Below are 15,183 nucleotides of genomic sequence, written 5' to 3' on the forward strand. Positions count from 1 at the left end.
TATACAGTGATTAGCACAATTCTGATGTTACAGACAAATAGGTACACCGCTCTTAATGGTTAATGTAAAATTTGCTTTTTTTGAGTATGTTAATCTGACTTCCAAGCTGGAGTTTAGTGCAAACCAGTTTAGAACGAGCACAAGAGGAGAGCTCAAGTGAAAGCACCTGTAAAATGAAGATGTTTTTTTGCATGTAGCCTGTTTTACACATGCAATTGTTTTGTATGTGCCCTGTTCATTGTTTGTTGCTTCCCTCTTTTTAGTAGCATCTGACATCTTGATTCTGTTTAACCCTAGATTAGTAAGGCTCAGATAACTTACATTACTGATAAGGCTTCTCATGTGAGATTACTTTAAAAATTAATTTTTATTAATTTGTTATAAATGTAAATATTATAACATTTGTTATTTACAAAAATGAGCTTTATCAGTTACAAAACTTTTAAATGTGATGCTAGGCACCAAGTTTATTAACGCATGTTACATTGTGCATTCCTTGCATAATTGTCCTTGATGCTCCAAACACATCACTCAAGAAAAACGCTTGCAGAAGTGGGTTGTCATCAGAGTGTTTTTTGAAGGACAGAAGCTGCAAAATTTGTGCGCTGTTGGTTGGGGATTGAATGAGCTGCTGGTTCTTCTGCTTGAATTATCACAATGGTTTGCTAAAGAGGTTTGTTTAAGTTGGGCATTTGCAAATGACGTTGCGTCCAAGGCCGAAGAAGCTCATAGCTTAGTTCCTTTGCAATCTGTCTTCTTGTAAAAGAACCTATCTCCTATTTGGTACCCTGTTATGCACATAGATGTTGTAGTAATTAACCAAAATGATATTGATCATTCCATAAAAGATGCAGAGAGAACACTTATTTCTGGCTTGTTGTTTCCCTGGTTAATCCTGGATTGATCAATAAATCGTGGATAAAAGCAAAACATAAAGCACTAACACATGTCTGGAAACATGTAATTTAAAAAGAACACTATATCATTTCGTCACTGTGAAGATGTAATTGAAACATCCAAAGTATGATTCGGATCTAAAACTTTCAATGAATTAAGTAAGAATTTGTCAACCGGACAACAATATAAATGTAAAACTTAAGTACACGATAAGGATTTGCTGGAGCGACTACTCCACCATAGAATGTGCTCAGACAATATCAGTAGTGTCTATACCCTCAACTCACACACCCGGATCCATAGGTGTATCTAAGATGACATAGTGAGGGGGGTTACCACTAAAAATTTTCCGTACTTCCCAGTCAAGCTGGGAACACATTATTTTGTGCTCTACATAATCAACTGTAATGTAAGCGAATATTTATCCTTTTGGAGACCGCCTGATAACACAAACAAATTTCAATAAAATGACGCTGTATTAGTGAGAATAACAAAGGCTTGGAAAAATTGCTATATCTTAACAACTAAAAGACACATCCTCCACCTTGAACCTAGAATTTACAGATTCTAATATTGGTTTCCAGGATACATATACATTACATATATTTTACGTGAAAATATAGGCATGTCTTTGTATTACTTAAATAATATGTACCATTTTAAATTTAAAGGTTTTTAAATTTCAAACCAAATTATTCCTGATAAAACATATTGTCATACAATTCGACATGCAGTTTTAATGAGTATGTATTTACTGCGTATACAACTACACAAATTTTGAGACATGAAATTAGTAATTTTATTGTGTGTTTTTTTACCACGGCTGAGTGGTTGATGTCAACTACATGCATTGCGCGTAGACGTAGCAAACGCTCGGCGATGAACGATTATAGACAAATACAAAATATGAACTTCAAGTTAAAAATTATTTACAAAGCATGATGTTACTTGGTTACCTCGGTTGTGTAATGTTGGATTTTATATACTAAGTGTAATAGAAACACGTTATAGCTATGTTCGATTCGTACACATTACAACGAGTAATCAGAGAACATATTTGTTAATCTTTTACATAACTAATTAGCCTTTTATTTAGCAGTTTCTTAGAAGCAAGTACACTGAATTTTTAAAAATAAAACTGATAATTTTTAGTATGAAAAGTATCGAGAAACATTGCAACATGAAAATTGGAATAAAGTACAGTAGTCCCTCTATATTCCGGCCCTGTGTCAGTCCAGCACTGCACCACTCCGGTCCCCCAGTAGTCCCCTGTCAATTTGTGATCCTGATGCTTCATCTCTATATAAGCAACATTGATTTCTATGACAATGCATGTCACTCCATTAGATTTGGTTGAACATTAGCTAAAATTTGGTTATTGTTCTAATGGGTAAACATAACAGATGTCATAAGTAAAAATTATAGAATAAATAAATTTGTTAACTCACTGAGTAGAATCTTATGACATTTTAACATGTAATGTAGAACCAAACATATGTAACCGAATAAAATGAGTTATTGACTTGAAATTTTGCAACCAACCTCAGCGAAGCCTGTTACATGACAGATGTTAACTGAACTTCCTATCTTGTTATATTTAACTTTACCAGTGCTCCAAATAACCATGGAAGTATATTTACTAGCATTTATTCCTACTACAAAACACTGTTTTAAAATTATTTTTTCAACTGATTGTAACAAAGTACTTCATCCCAACTTATAACAACAGTGTATTTAACAGCATTGTTCTTCTGTTTTTGAATAGTGTACTTATGTTTTTTTTTCCTGAGGGAAAAGGACAGTTTGTCCCCGCACTTAGTTCTAAAAGGACCTTTGCACCTCCCTTACTTTAATTTTGTGTCCTCAAAGCCCGAGGCTTTTGCGAAAACCGGTCAGATTTGAGGGCTCCTGTTCTCTGATGTCCTGCTCCTGTAGTAATACTTATAGTAGAGGAAGTTTGTGAGATATTTTGGTGATTTTATTTTTTTGCTTATTGTGTTGTTCATTGCGTACTATGATTTTATTTGTGGTTTGAAATATTGGAATCAGCATTTTATTTCTCTTTTATTACTATATTTTTTTGTGAACCAGCAGTTGAGCCTTACGAACAAAACTTTCTAAAGGATTTTAGTGATTTGAAACTTGGTCCGGACCAGGTGTACAATGCTGACGAAAGAGCGATCCATGAATACACCCTGTATTTTACTAACAATCTCATTGAGACATGTTACATTAACCCTTTGAACGCCGATATAAATTTAGCATTTCTTTAGATTACGCTCATTTAAGGTGAAAAAATGAAAATGAAAATTCCTTAAAGCAAATTTTTTTATTCATTCCTAATGATAATAACACACAAAAAATACATTTTACAATAATTTAATACTTGCATTAAAATAATCACATTTTTTTTCATAACAATCTAATTTATCAATAAAAATCAAATTCAGGTTACAGAGTAATCAAATATATGTGATGAAAAATATGAAAACATCATCATTATCGTCACTATCAGTATAATTGTTTAAAAGAATATCACTAATATCATCTTCATCTACATCATTATAAGCACTAGAATACGTAGCATTCAAAACTTTAGCAACAAAATCATCATAATCAGAATCGTCTGGGTGATGAGCCATAATTACACAACAGAAAAGAAACAATAAAAACTTGATTATAACAATTATAACACCGAAAACATGGTAACAGTAACTTTTTATAACTGTTTGTATAAGGAATGACAACGCAAGAACACTTCCCAAAGGCACAATGCGTGCCCCTCTGACAGTCTGTAATGGCGGATAGTATCGTCATCGGCGTACAGACGGGAATGGGAGAACAGCTGCCGGCAACAAAACAATTTATTGTTTACCTACTGCGGCCAGCTGACAGCTGCAACTGGATTATTTGGTCAAGCCAGTACATTACTTAGTATTGTGGCTTATATATTGAGCTTATAAACTTCAAAACAGTAATAAAATATATTTTTATCGATCAGCAGATTATTTCGTCTTTGGCGTTATAAGACCTAACAACATCACGGATTATTCCGTCTACGGTGTGCTAAGGGTTAAATGAGCTATAGATTTGAAATGTTGAACTATAGATTTCAGCAGAGCCTGTTATGACCCTAGGTGTTGCATACTCCCACCTTGTTTATTTTGCTGTATTCTCATTGTAATAAAGCTTACCCATAAGACTAATGTAAAAATATCCACTAACAATCAGCCAAATCCCAATGCATGAAGTGATATGCACTAACATCAAATGCAATGTTCCTCATATATAAATGAAGCAAAATATTGTTTACAGGTCATTTCGTTTTCGAGATATTGTGAGTACATACAGATAGACAGAGAGAAAAGAAACTTTCTACCCTATGAGTATAGGCTTCGCTGAAGCTCAGCGAAAATAAAATGGAGGGTACTAGAAAAAGTGTTTTAGTTGACAATAGTCAGTATTGAGTAAGATTTGCTAGGATTATTTTATGGTGTTTTACTATAAGTGTAAGACATTTTGTGCCAGTACAATTTATTTCACCAGACATAAAATTCTATCTAAAATCGCAGACAATTCATCTTTTGATTAAATAAGAAAAGTATATTTTTAGATTATTTTAGTATGTTTAGATATAATTTAGATGTTTGTATTTTTCTGTTACAGTTGCAGAAGAAATTATCATGTGGTCACACAGTACAGTACCGATGTGGTACAAAGAAGAAGAACATAACCTGTGACCAACCCTGCGAACTTTTACTAACTTGTGGTCACAAATGTTCTTCCACCTGTGGTCAGAAATGTAGTGTGAAGTGTAACATCCTTGTCGAATTCACATCTGAACTTCAGTGTGGTCACAATACAGTTGTTGCTCCATGTTATCTCAAAAATACTGGTTGGTATATCTTTTAATGATTTTTGCCACTTTATAAGATTCAGATTCAGAAATTCTTTATTCATAATCGTCAAGATTAGAATACATGTCAATTATTAAAGTGTAGAAAAGTCAATACAGTATAGATAACAAACGAAAACAAATATCTTCTTCATATAGAGTTAGTTACTAGTTAATAACTAGTTCTTATTTTATGTTCAGTGAAAACTACTAGAAAAAGTACCGGTATATTTAAAGAGATTTTTATAATTATATTTTTTAAATTTTGATGTTGACTCAAAACACGTTTATTGCTGAAATAACTGAAATGTGCAGATTTTCTATAGTTGAAATAAAGCGTACTTAGGTGTTAATCTACACATCTAACTGAAGGGCACTTTTTTAACCAACATAGATTTTGAAAACCAATATTGTATGTTTTTTTTTTTTTATTGGAGCAAGAAGGCAAATTCAACTGTGGCACCGCAAATACATTAGTCTGGAAGTGAATTTCAACTGATGGAATAATCATTTTTATGCCTCTGTCCATTGATAAAAAGGCCGTTAACATAGGTTTTCTCAGTCATACGTATGTACAATCGTATATGTTCTTCATCTGACAATAAGGCAAAGTCAACTTATGACACTAGAAATATCTAAGACCGGAAGTAATTTACAAGGGGCAAAAGTGGATGGTTTTTTAATGAAATAGTTTTTCGAGACATTTATATTAATATTTTTCCTTGATTGTGGCATTAAAGCAGGCAAACTCAACTTTGGTGTCAGAAATGTAATTGATTTGAACCAGAAATATAAGCTGCTATACACGCCAAGCCTAAAATATAAACCTATAAAAAATTTTATTTAGTTTTTAATCTTTTAACCATATGTACTAAAATGAGTAATTACCTGCTTACTTCTATTTGAAAAAAGCCATAGGGCTCCATTATATGACATAATAAAAGTCATTACTACAAATTTCCTTCGATTTTGTGAAGCCGCAGAACTGAAACTGCTAGTGATATAATATATATTAATATAGCCTGTTATTGAACTTTGTTATTACACTAACAACTGTGTGGTTCTTGCAGCTCAAGATGATCCTGCTCTTTACAAATCTTACCTTTCTGGATATTGCAAGGCAGCGTGTGGAGTTTTGTTGACTTGTGGTCACCAGTGTCCTGGTATTTGCAGCAATTGTTCAAAAACAGGCATACACGCTGAATGTAACCAACCCTGCCAGAGGATTCTCCCTTGCAGTCACCCGTAAGTGTGTTCTTTCACTGTAAACCTGCACTGGTTTGTAATAGAAAATTTAAACTGTAGTGTCTGATTTTGTATTGTTATAACAATAAAAATGTTATTTTATGCTGTTTTATATTTTTGCAATTTAGTGGATTTAAAGCTTAGATAAAATTTAAAATGTTTATACAATAAAATCTGTCATCTGGCTTAATGTGGTCACATGGTAGGTTGGATATCATTAAAACCAGATATGGAATTGTTATATGAAGAACATTAATTATTTATAACCAATCCCCACCTATGTTGCAGTTTAATTTTTGTTGCCACTACTCAGTTTTGAAAGTGTTAAAATAATGACTGCCCAGTTACTGATTTATGATACAGCAAATGTTTATTCCCTTTTAACTTTATAACTAAATCAATGCAATTGATATTTTTTAGTTATTGTGGTTACATATGTAAAATAAAACTCAAAATTAAAAAAGTTTTAAATAAAATAATTATCTTCGAAAAGTGAAATTTTTTGTATGATGTTGAGATTTAAAATTTAGATCTTGACTTAAAGAAATAAAAGTAACTATACCACCAATTACATTATGTCCCAATGCACATTAGAAGGCTGACACAACAACAGTGTATCACACAAGATCATTGTTTCTAAAAATAGCATTGTCATTGTAAGGGCAAAAACAAAGCCCCATCCCTCTTTTCCACTCCTGCTGCACTGAACAACACGCGAAGAAAGTGATCAAGCTCTTTCCCATGTCATATTCCTTGCTCACCAAGTTCACAGTTACAAAACGTTTTATCACCAGACTGGATATCGGAGATACCAAATATAGCAGAGCTGGGTACTGTGTATCGCAGGATTTACTGTTTTTACTAGATAGGGGTGATGAGTTCAAAAACGTTTTATCACCAGACTGGATATCGGAGATACCAAATATAGCAGAGCTGGGTACTGTGTATCGCAGGATTTACTGTTTTTACTAGATAGGGGTGATGAGTTCAAAAACATTTTATCACCAGACTGGATATCGGAGATACCAAATATAGCAGAGCTGGGTACTGTGTATCGCAGGATTTACTGTTTTTACTAGATAGGGGTGATGAGTTCAAAAACATTTTATCACCAGACTGGATATCGGAGATACCAAATATAGCAGAGCTGGGTACTGTGTATCGCAGGATTTACTGTTTTTACTAGATAGGGGTGATGAGTTCAAAATTATTTTATCACCAGACTGGATATCGGAGATACCAAATATAGCAGAGCTGGGTACTGTGTATCGCAGGATTTACTGTTTTTACTAGATAGGGGTGATGAGTTCAAAAACATTTTATCACCAGACTGGATATCGGAGATACCAAATATAGCAGAGCTGGGTACTGTGTATCGCAGGATTTACTGTTTTTACTAGATAGGGGTGATGAGTTCAAAAACATTTTATCACCAGACTGGATATCGGAGATACCAAATATAGCAGAGCTGGGTACTGTGTATTGCAGGATTTACTGTTTTTACTAGATAGGGGTGATGAGTTCAAAAACGTTGTATCACCAGACTGGATATCGGAGATACCAAATATAGCAGAGCTGGGTACTGTGTATCGCAGGATTTACTGTTTTTACTAGATAGGGGTGATGAGTTCAAAAACATTTTATCACCAGACTGGATATCGGAGATACCAAATATAGCAGAGCTGGGTACTGTGTATCGCAGGATTTACTGTTTTTACTAGATAGGGGTGATGAGTTCAAAAACATTTTATCACCAGACTGGATATCGGAGATACCAAATATAGCACAGCTGGGTACTGTGTATTGCAGGATTTACTGTTTTTACTAGATAGGGGTGATGAGTTCAAAAACATTTTATCACCAGACTGGATATCGGAGATACCAAATATAGCAGAGCTGGGTACTGTGTATCGCAGGATTTACTGTTTTTACTAGATAGGGGTGATGAGTTCAAAAACATTTTATCACCAGACTGGATATCGGAGATACCAAATATAGCACAGCTGGGTACTGTGTATTGCAGGATTTACTGTTTTTACTAGATAGGGGTGATGAGTTCAAAAACATTTTATCACCAGACTGGATATCGGAGATACCAAATATAGCAGAGCTGGGTACTGTGTATCGCAGGATTTACTGTTTTTACTAGATAGGGGTGATGAGTTCAAAAACATTTTATCACCAGACCGGATATCGGGGATACCAAATATAGCAGAGCTGGGTACTGTGTATTGCAGGATTTACTGTTTTTACTAGATAGGGGTGATGAGTTCAAAAACATTTTATCACCAGACTGGATATCGGAGATACCAAATATAGCAGAGCTGGGTACTGTGTATCGCAGGATTTACTGTTTTTACTAGATAGGGGTGATGAGTTCAAAAACATTTTCCAATGAACATGAATAATTGTATTTGATGTTGCCGAGGTCATAGACCAATGAGATTTGTAATATTCTCATTTAATATTGGAGTTACTAGTGAATGAAAATATATCTATAAAATTATATCTGAAAACCAATTTGGCTTCAGAGGTGATCTGACCGTCAATGACGTATTTCTCAGACTGACCCATAAGCTGCATGATAATCTTAACATAAAACAAGCGCTCTCTAATGGTATTTATTGAATTTAGCTAAGGCTTTTGATTCTTTAGACAGGGACATTTTAATTAAAAAACTAGAGTTTGTTGGTATTAAAGGTAAGAGCCTAAGTTGGTTTAAAAGCTATCTTTCTAACAGACAGCAGGTGGTATCTATAAACGGGGCAGAAAAGTGATCTAAAGAATATTGATTTCGGAGTTATTCAAGGAAGTACCTTAGGACCTCTTTTGTTTTTAATTTATATAAATAATTTAAGCAAAAGTTGAACTAGATAACTGTAGTATTTACTTATATGCTGATGATACTGCGCTAGTTTTTGAAGGGGAATAATTGGGATGAAACTTACCTAAATGCAGAGAGAGGACTCCGTGTTGTTAAAACAGTGGTTTGACCAAAAAACCGTTTCTGACGGTTAATGTATCAAAAACTAAACACATGGCTGTTTCACTTCGGGCTATCAGTGACCCAGTGGATATGGTTTTAACGTTACATACATGTGTTCAGGGCACTGGAGTTCCATGTAGATGCAAGCCCTTAGAAGAGGTGAGGGAATATAAATATTTAGGGGTTATTTTTGACAATAGGCTAAGTTGGAGGAGACATGTTCAATATATTAATAGCAGGTTGCGCAAGTGTATTTTTATGTTTTCTAACTTATCTCGTATTCTAAATTTTTCCCAAATTTAAAACTGTTTATTATGCTTACGTTCAATCAATTATACAATACGGAATAATTTCTTGGGGAGGGGCCTTTCTTTCAAAAATTCAACCAATTATCAAATAACTCAAAAAATCTATAATTAAAGCCGCGTTAAAGAAACCAATCCGATATCCTTCAGATTTGTTGTACTCTGAGTTTAAAGTGCTTGATGTCCAGACAACTTTATGTAAAACAACTAATGTTATACGCTTTTAAAAACAAATTTCAGTTTTTAGAATCAGTAAACCATAGGTATTCTACACGTTTTTCAAAGTAGTATAGGTATATACACACCAAAAATCTACAAAACAATCAACACAACAAACTCATATTATATAGCTCACGTACTCTTCCAAAATATTCCTGATGAGCTAAGAAATATTGAAAATATTAGTTTTCAACTGTATAAAAACAAAGTATGCAAATGGTTAGTAGAAACAGGAAGGGAAAATACTAGTGCCATATCTACGTCTGTATACAATTTTTAACAATAGCTGAGTCGTTTTCCTTTTCTTTAAAAGACCTTGAATGTTTAAGTTTGATTGATTTAACTAACAAAACACCGTAAAAAAAAAAAGAAAATTGTTGGTTTGTGTGGATATGCGTGAGTGTGCTAGCATGTGTGGGGTTTTATACAAAGGATAAATAAAAAAAAGGAATTTAGTTAGTATTGCACGAGTGGTGTGTGTGTGTGTGTGTGTGTGTGTGTGTGTTGTGTGTGTGTGTGTGTGTTGTGCGTGTGTGTGTGTGCGTGTGTGTGTACGGTGCGTGTGTATTTGAATGAGTTGTTTTTGCAAGGGGGAGGGGTGTTAGGAGAATAAATGAGTGTGTGAGTCAATCCAATATTGCTTAGAGTATGTACAATTAGTCTATATTGATCAATTTCAATATTTCTTTCCTTGATTGTATTAAATACTATATTCGGTTGAGACACACTCTAATCTATAGTAATGAATTATTAATTTTAATTTATTTTGTATTCAATTTCAGTAACTTTTGTTTATTTGTATTTTATATATATATTGTTTATTGATTTCAACTCAGCCCTCACACACAGGCTTAGCCCATGTGAGGGCTCTCTCTCTTCACATAACTTAGAAAATATTTGTGTTATATTTTTAAGTTCATTTATTTTACATATTCACAAAATGTAATTAGTGATGTTTTGAGAGAAATAAAGCTATTCTATTCTATTCTATTCTAAATTGCAATGGATCCAATGTTTGCAGATGTACACACATGTGCAAGGAGAAGTGCCCTCCGTGCTACAGCGCCTGCATCTATCGCTGTAGTCATGGAAGCTGTAAACGAGTCTGTGGTGAGCCATGCCCTCCGTGTCAGGTACTTCTACTTAAACGTTCTTAGACAGGATGATTATATTAACACATAAGATCTTTATTATTAAGATCTATATTTACAATGAAATAGGCATTGTCAATACACTTTTTGGTATAAAACATATGCTAATATAGAAACAAACCATTATGTAAAACCACAAAACAGATTTAACAGACTCAAAAACATTTACCCTACAGTTGAAAAAAACATGTTTTAAAATTAAACCCCAATGATTTAAAATTGAATATTGACATCCATAATTTAAAAACTTGTCAATTGAATGAAATGGATTATTAAAAGGCACAAATACAAATTTTTTTAAATTAGTTATGGGAGTAATGTGAGCAATTTCGGGAAGCTTGTTAAAAAATCTTACACAATTTATCATATTGGATGTTCCAAATTTGGTCAGTCGATATTGAGGGATGTCAAGCTTATTTTTATTTCTGGTGTTGTGTGTATGAAATTGATTTCTATTGAAAAAGTTTCTGAGGTTTGCTTTAGTGTATAATATAATATGGTAAATGTAAAGATTAGTTATGGTAAGTATTTGTAACTGTAAAATAGGCATTTGCAATGATCTAATGGTGCAACATGACGAATGTTCTAATAACCCTTTTTTAAAAGATCTGAGACTGCTACAGAATGACTCCATAATATCAAGCCATAAGCAATATGTGATTGGAATTATTCAAAATATGCTGTGCTAAGGCACTCAGTAGATATTATAGAACTTAATTTCCGAAACAGACAAGCAAGTCTCAAAAGTTTTTTGCTTAAACCGTTAACATGATCATTCCAACTCAATTTCGTGTCACTACAAATTCCCAGTAATTTGACCGATTGGTGATCGTTTTGAGAAAGGCTAAGTATATTTTGCGTTTTACTTTCATTGCACAGAAGTGTATTAGTTGTGAACCATTTCTGAGCATTACTATGAGCTGCAGCCATTGTAGCCATTAAACTTTCCAGATTATTATGATCGTCAGTATAGATGACAGAATTCGCACAAACATTTTTTTATAAATAGTTAATTATTACAAGGAAAAAAGAAGGGTCCAAGGACAGAACCTTGCAGAACGCCTAAGGAATTAACTTATCAGTCCTAAAATGCTAATAATCTTCCTTGACGATCGTAACACATCATTTTCTTGTTTCTCTAGTTAAGTGTTACTATAAGTTTTAAATACGAGATACAATATTACTGTGACTTTGTAGACTTGAATCTGTTCACTGGATGACATGCTGTATATAAACTAGAACCACAGTTACATTATTTACATTGTTAATAAAAAACCAATTGCTCTTAAATCAACATCGGGCTGCTTCACCTTATATTTTACCTACTGCATTCCACCAGGGGCCTGATGCAAAACCATTTTTTATATTTTTTTGTTTATGAGGGAAGAGTTTTAAAACCTTGCTCTGAGTCCTCATTAGTCTTTAACACTGCATTTATGTGTCTTAGTGTTAAATGTAATTGTTTTGTAATGGTATATCATAACTACTTTTCATAACCATTGCTATACCTTTTCTAATTTATTTGAGCAGTTTTATATTTTAAATATTCAAAAATATTTTTCTTATTACTGTAAGAGTGTTCAGAACGAATAAATTCATAAAAAATTGAAACTTGGTGGTCATATTTTGACCCATCACCTGTTTTGAGTAGAATCAGCTGACTGATTAATGCATTCTAGGAGCCATGTCCTTGCCAGTGTGTCCACAATCGATGCACCCGGCCTTGTTTCTCTTTCTGCGACCGTAAGCCCTGCAACCAGTGCTGTCCAGAGCTGCTAGCCTGTGGCCACCCTTGTTGTGGCTTCTGTGGTGAACTTTGTCCTGACCTTTGCACTCAATGTGATCCTGAAGCAGCATCAGTTCTCAACAAAAATCCGCATATCAGGTGGGTCCAAATAATATGTCTTATAATTAAACTCAAAGATCCTTGATTTAAACATTTTTTGCAGTGGCATTATTACAAATATAGATTTGATATAAAAAAGGTTTATTTGAACCAACTTGACAACTTCTGGAGCATATTCCAGACTTTTAAATAACAATTCGTTATTCCAATGTTTTTCAGAACCAATCCCTAAAGAGATATGTCTCAAAAAGTAATAATATCAACAGTTTTGAAAATGTCCAGTTTATAAATTTGCTATTGATGAGCAACTATATTTTTAATGGCTGCTACAATATTTAGATGAACAATGTGGTTAAATTTTGAGTTATAAGCTCCATATAGTTGTGATTGTAACAGTAAAGGATTCAACTCAAGGAGAAGCTCAGTACTTCTCTTTGTCTTAACCAAGAGTCAAAGGGATTATGTTAGGATGTTTTTATCTTCAAATTTTATTTTAATCAGTGACGTTAATCACAACAAAATATACTAGAAAACACCTTTCTCAACTTGATAGGGTAAACAAATATCTGAAATACTATTGCTAAAATAATTATCGGAGATTTGATAATTTTCTTTAAATGTTTACATACTTGAGTGGATTAAAATGATTTTGTAATGAACAGATTTTATTTTGATAGATTATTAAAATTGTTATGTTGAGGTGGATAAGGAGTAAAACAATGCCGAAATAATAAAGTTATATCAATCTCAATAACTCATGCTGCAAAAGAAATAATGTGCAAATAAACAGTTGATAAATTTAAGAAAAGTATCTGTATCTATGCCCATAAAGCTGGTTGACAGTTACATGAACCTAGTTGTTAACTTGCAGTCATAACAACTCCAAGTACTCAAGTACAAGTTTACTGACCACTGCGCTGATGTAAAGTGAATGGTATGACGTACATTTGATTATTATTCATATAATTTTATGCTACAAAACTAATATTAACAGTGAGATAACATTGTTAATTTATATTACCATCGCACCACTATGTTAACTTACACCCATGTTTTAAAAATAACAGCTGTATTAATGACACTTAATAGATAACTCACTATCCTCAGTTTTATGTTGTATATGCTGAAGAGCAATAATATAAATTTAACAAGTACTAATAAATTTATTTTTTTAATTGCACTAATAATTTTTAATCTATATAAATTTAAAATAATGATTAAAATGATCTATAGAGTAGAACAATATTCTTCTAATTGCATGCTGGTCTAATATAGTTTGGGATATGACCGCTAGATACCAGCAGTCACGGCTCAGCTCGGTAAAGTCGAGCAAGTCTTCAGAGTATTATGAACAGGAGTGGGTTAAACAGTTGAAATTAATTAATTTTAATTTGATAGTAAAATAAAACTGTACATTTAAAAGTGCTGTTTTTTCTTGTTAAATTAATGTATTGCATCTGAAATTCCAGATTTGTCAAGCTGGAAGACTGTGGGCATGTTGTGGAAGCACCACACTTGGACATATTATTTGCACACAGTACTTTGGTATGTCCTCTGAAGTGTCCGATTAAGACCTGTCAACAGCCAGTGTTGACTACAAAACGGTACAAGTACCAAATTCAACAAATATTCAAAAACTCATTGAACCTAAAAAAGGAACTTATAAAAATAGAAAACATAACGAATGTACGAGAAGAAAGAGTTAAATGTACTGAACCTCCCAACTGGAATCGTCAACAAAGAAATGAGGGCTCAATAAAGTTGAGCCGAAGCAAATATGGTCACAGTAGATACAGATTCTGATAGATAAGATGCGGTGATAAATATATCAATTAATTTAATTATTTTCTTACAAGTAATGTTAGTTGTTAGCTTGTCACAATCTAGTTTATTTTAAGCAATAATTCTGAACCGATTTTAAGTTCAGTTGACTACCGTAACTCTATGGAATTTTGTATTTTATAATATAAATGTTTTAAACAATTTTATTCAACATTTTAAATGTAATTAGCATATTTTGTATTTTAATGAATTGAAATAAATAAACTGGATCAATAGCTGTTTTAACTTCATTTGTATGCCTTACATCCTTACATTGTATGCCATTTATATTACCTGTAAAAAATATTTTTATAACATAAAAACATTATTTTCAAAACAAAGTTTCTTTACTTTTATGACATAAGTTGATTTAATATATTTCTTTAAAGTTTAAGATTTGTACAGTAGTTCTGTGAACAAGATTTATAATAGAGAAAATCTCAAGATATCAATTCAATGACTAACTCAAAGTTAGGTCCACAAAACAATGATTAGGATCTAGGGAGTCAAAAAGTTAAGGATTTATTTAGTTAACACGGTGACTGCGAAAGACACATAGTGCACCATGGCTGTTACGAATAGTTGTCTCTTCAAATTAAAATAATTATTGTGCTTTATCTTTTAAAATATTTTTTTAAATATGCACTTTATAAGAAACACGAATTAACATTAATTTAATAAGTTATATCTTTAAAATGAGACATGTACCATAATTCTATAACCAAAAATAAAGTTATAAAAGTGTATGAGTTTAACCCTTTCAGTGCTAGACCTTCTCTTGGTGACATTGCAATAAGTGCCAAGGAATGTATCACAAA

At 32.8% G+C, this 15,183-nt stretch overlaps 1 protein-coding gene across 1 annotated transcript in view; it reads left to right on the forward strand.

Annotated features, from left to right (window-relative positions):
* LOC124354242 (NFX1-type zinc finger-containing protein 1-like) overlaps positions 1-14,601 on the forward strand; it is a 54,245-nt gene extending 39,644 nt beyond the window's left edge. Inside the window, exons 10-14 of the mRNA XM_046804553.1 lie at positions 4,564-4,792; positions 5,863-6,037; positions 10,569-10,680; positions 12,378-12,583; positions 14,014-14,601. Coding sequence (XP_046660509.1) covers positions 4,564-4,792; positions 5,863-6,037; positions 10,569-10,680; positions 12,378-12,583; positions 14,014-14,347 — 1,056 coding nt within the window. The 3' untranslated portion in view covers positions 14,348-14,601. The remainder of the gene's footprint in view (positions 1-4,563; positions 4,793-5,862; positions 6,038-10,568; positions 10,681-12,377; positions 12,584-14,013) is intronic.
* Positions 14,602-15,183: the final 582 nt, after the last annotated feature.

This window comes from Homalodisca vitripennis, chromosome 2 (assembly GCF_021130785.1).
Source record: "Homalodisca vitripennis isolate AUS2020 chromosome 2, UT_GWSS_2.1, whole genome shotgun sequence".
Lineage (NCBI taxonomy): Eukaryota > Metazoa > Arthropoda > Insecta > Hemiptera > Cicadellidae > Homalodisca > Homalodisca vitripennis.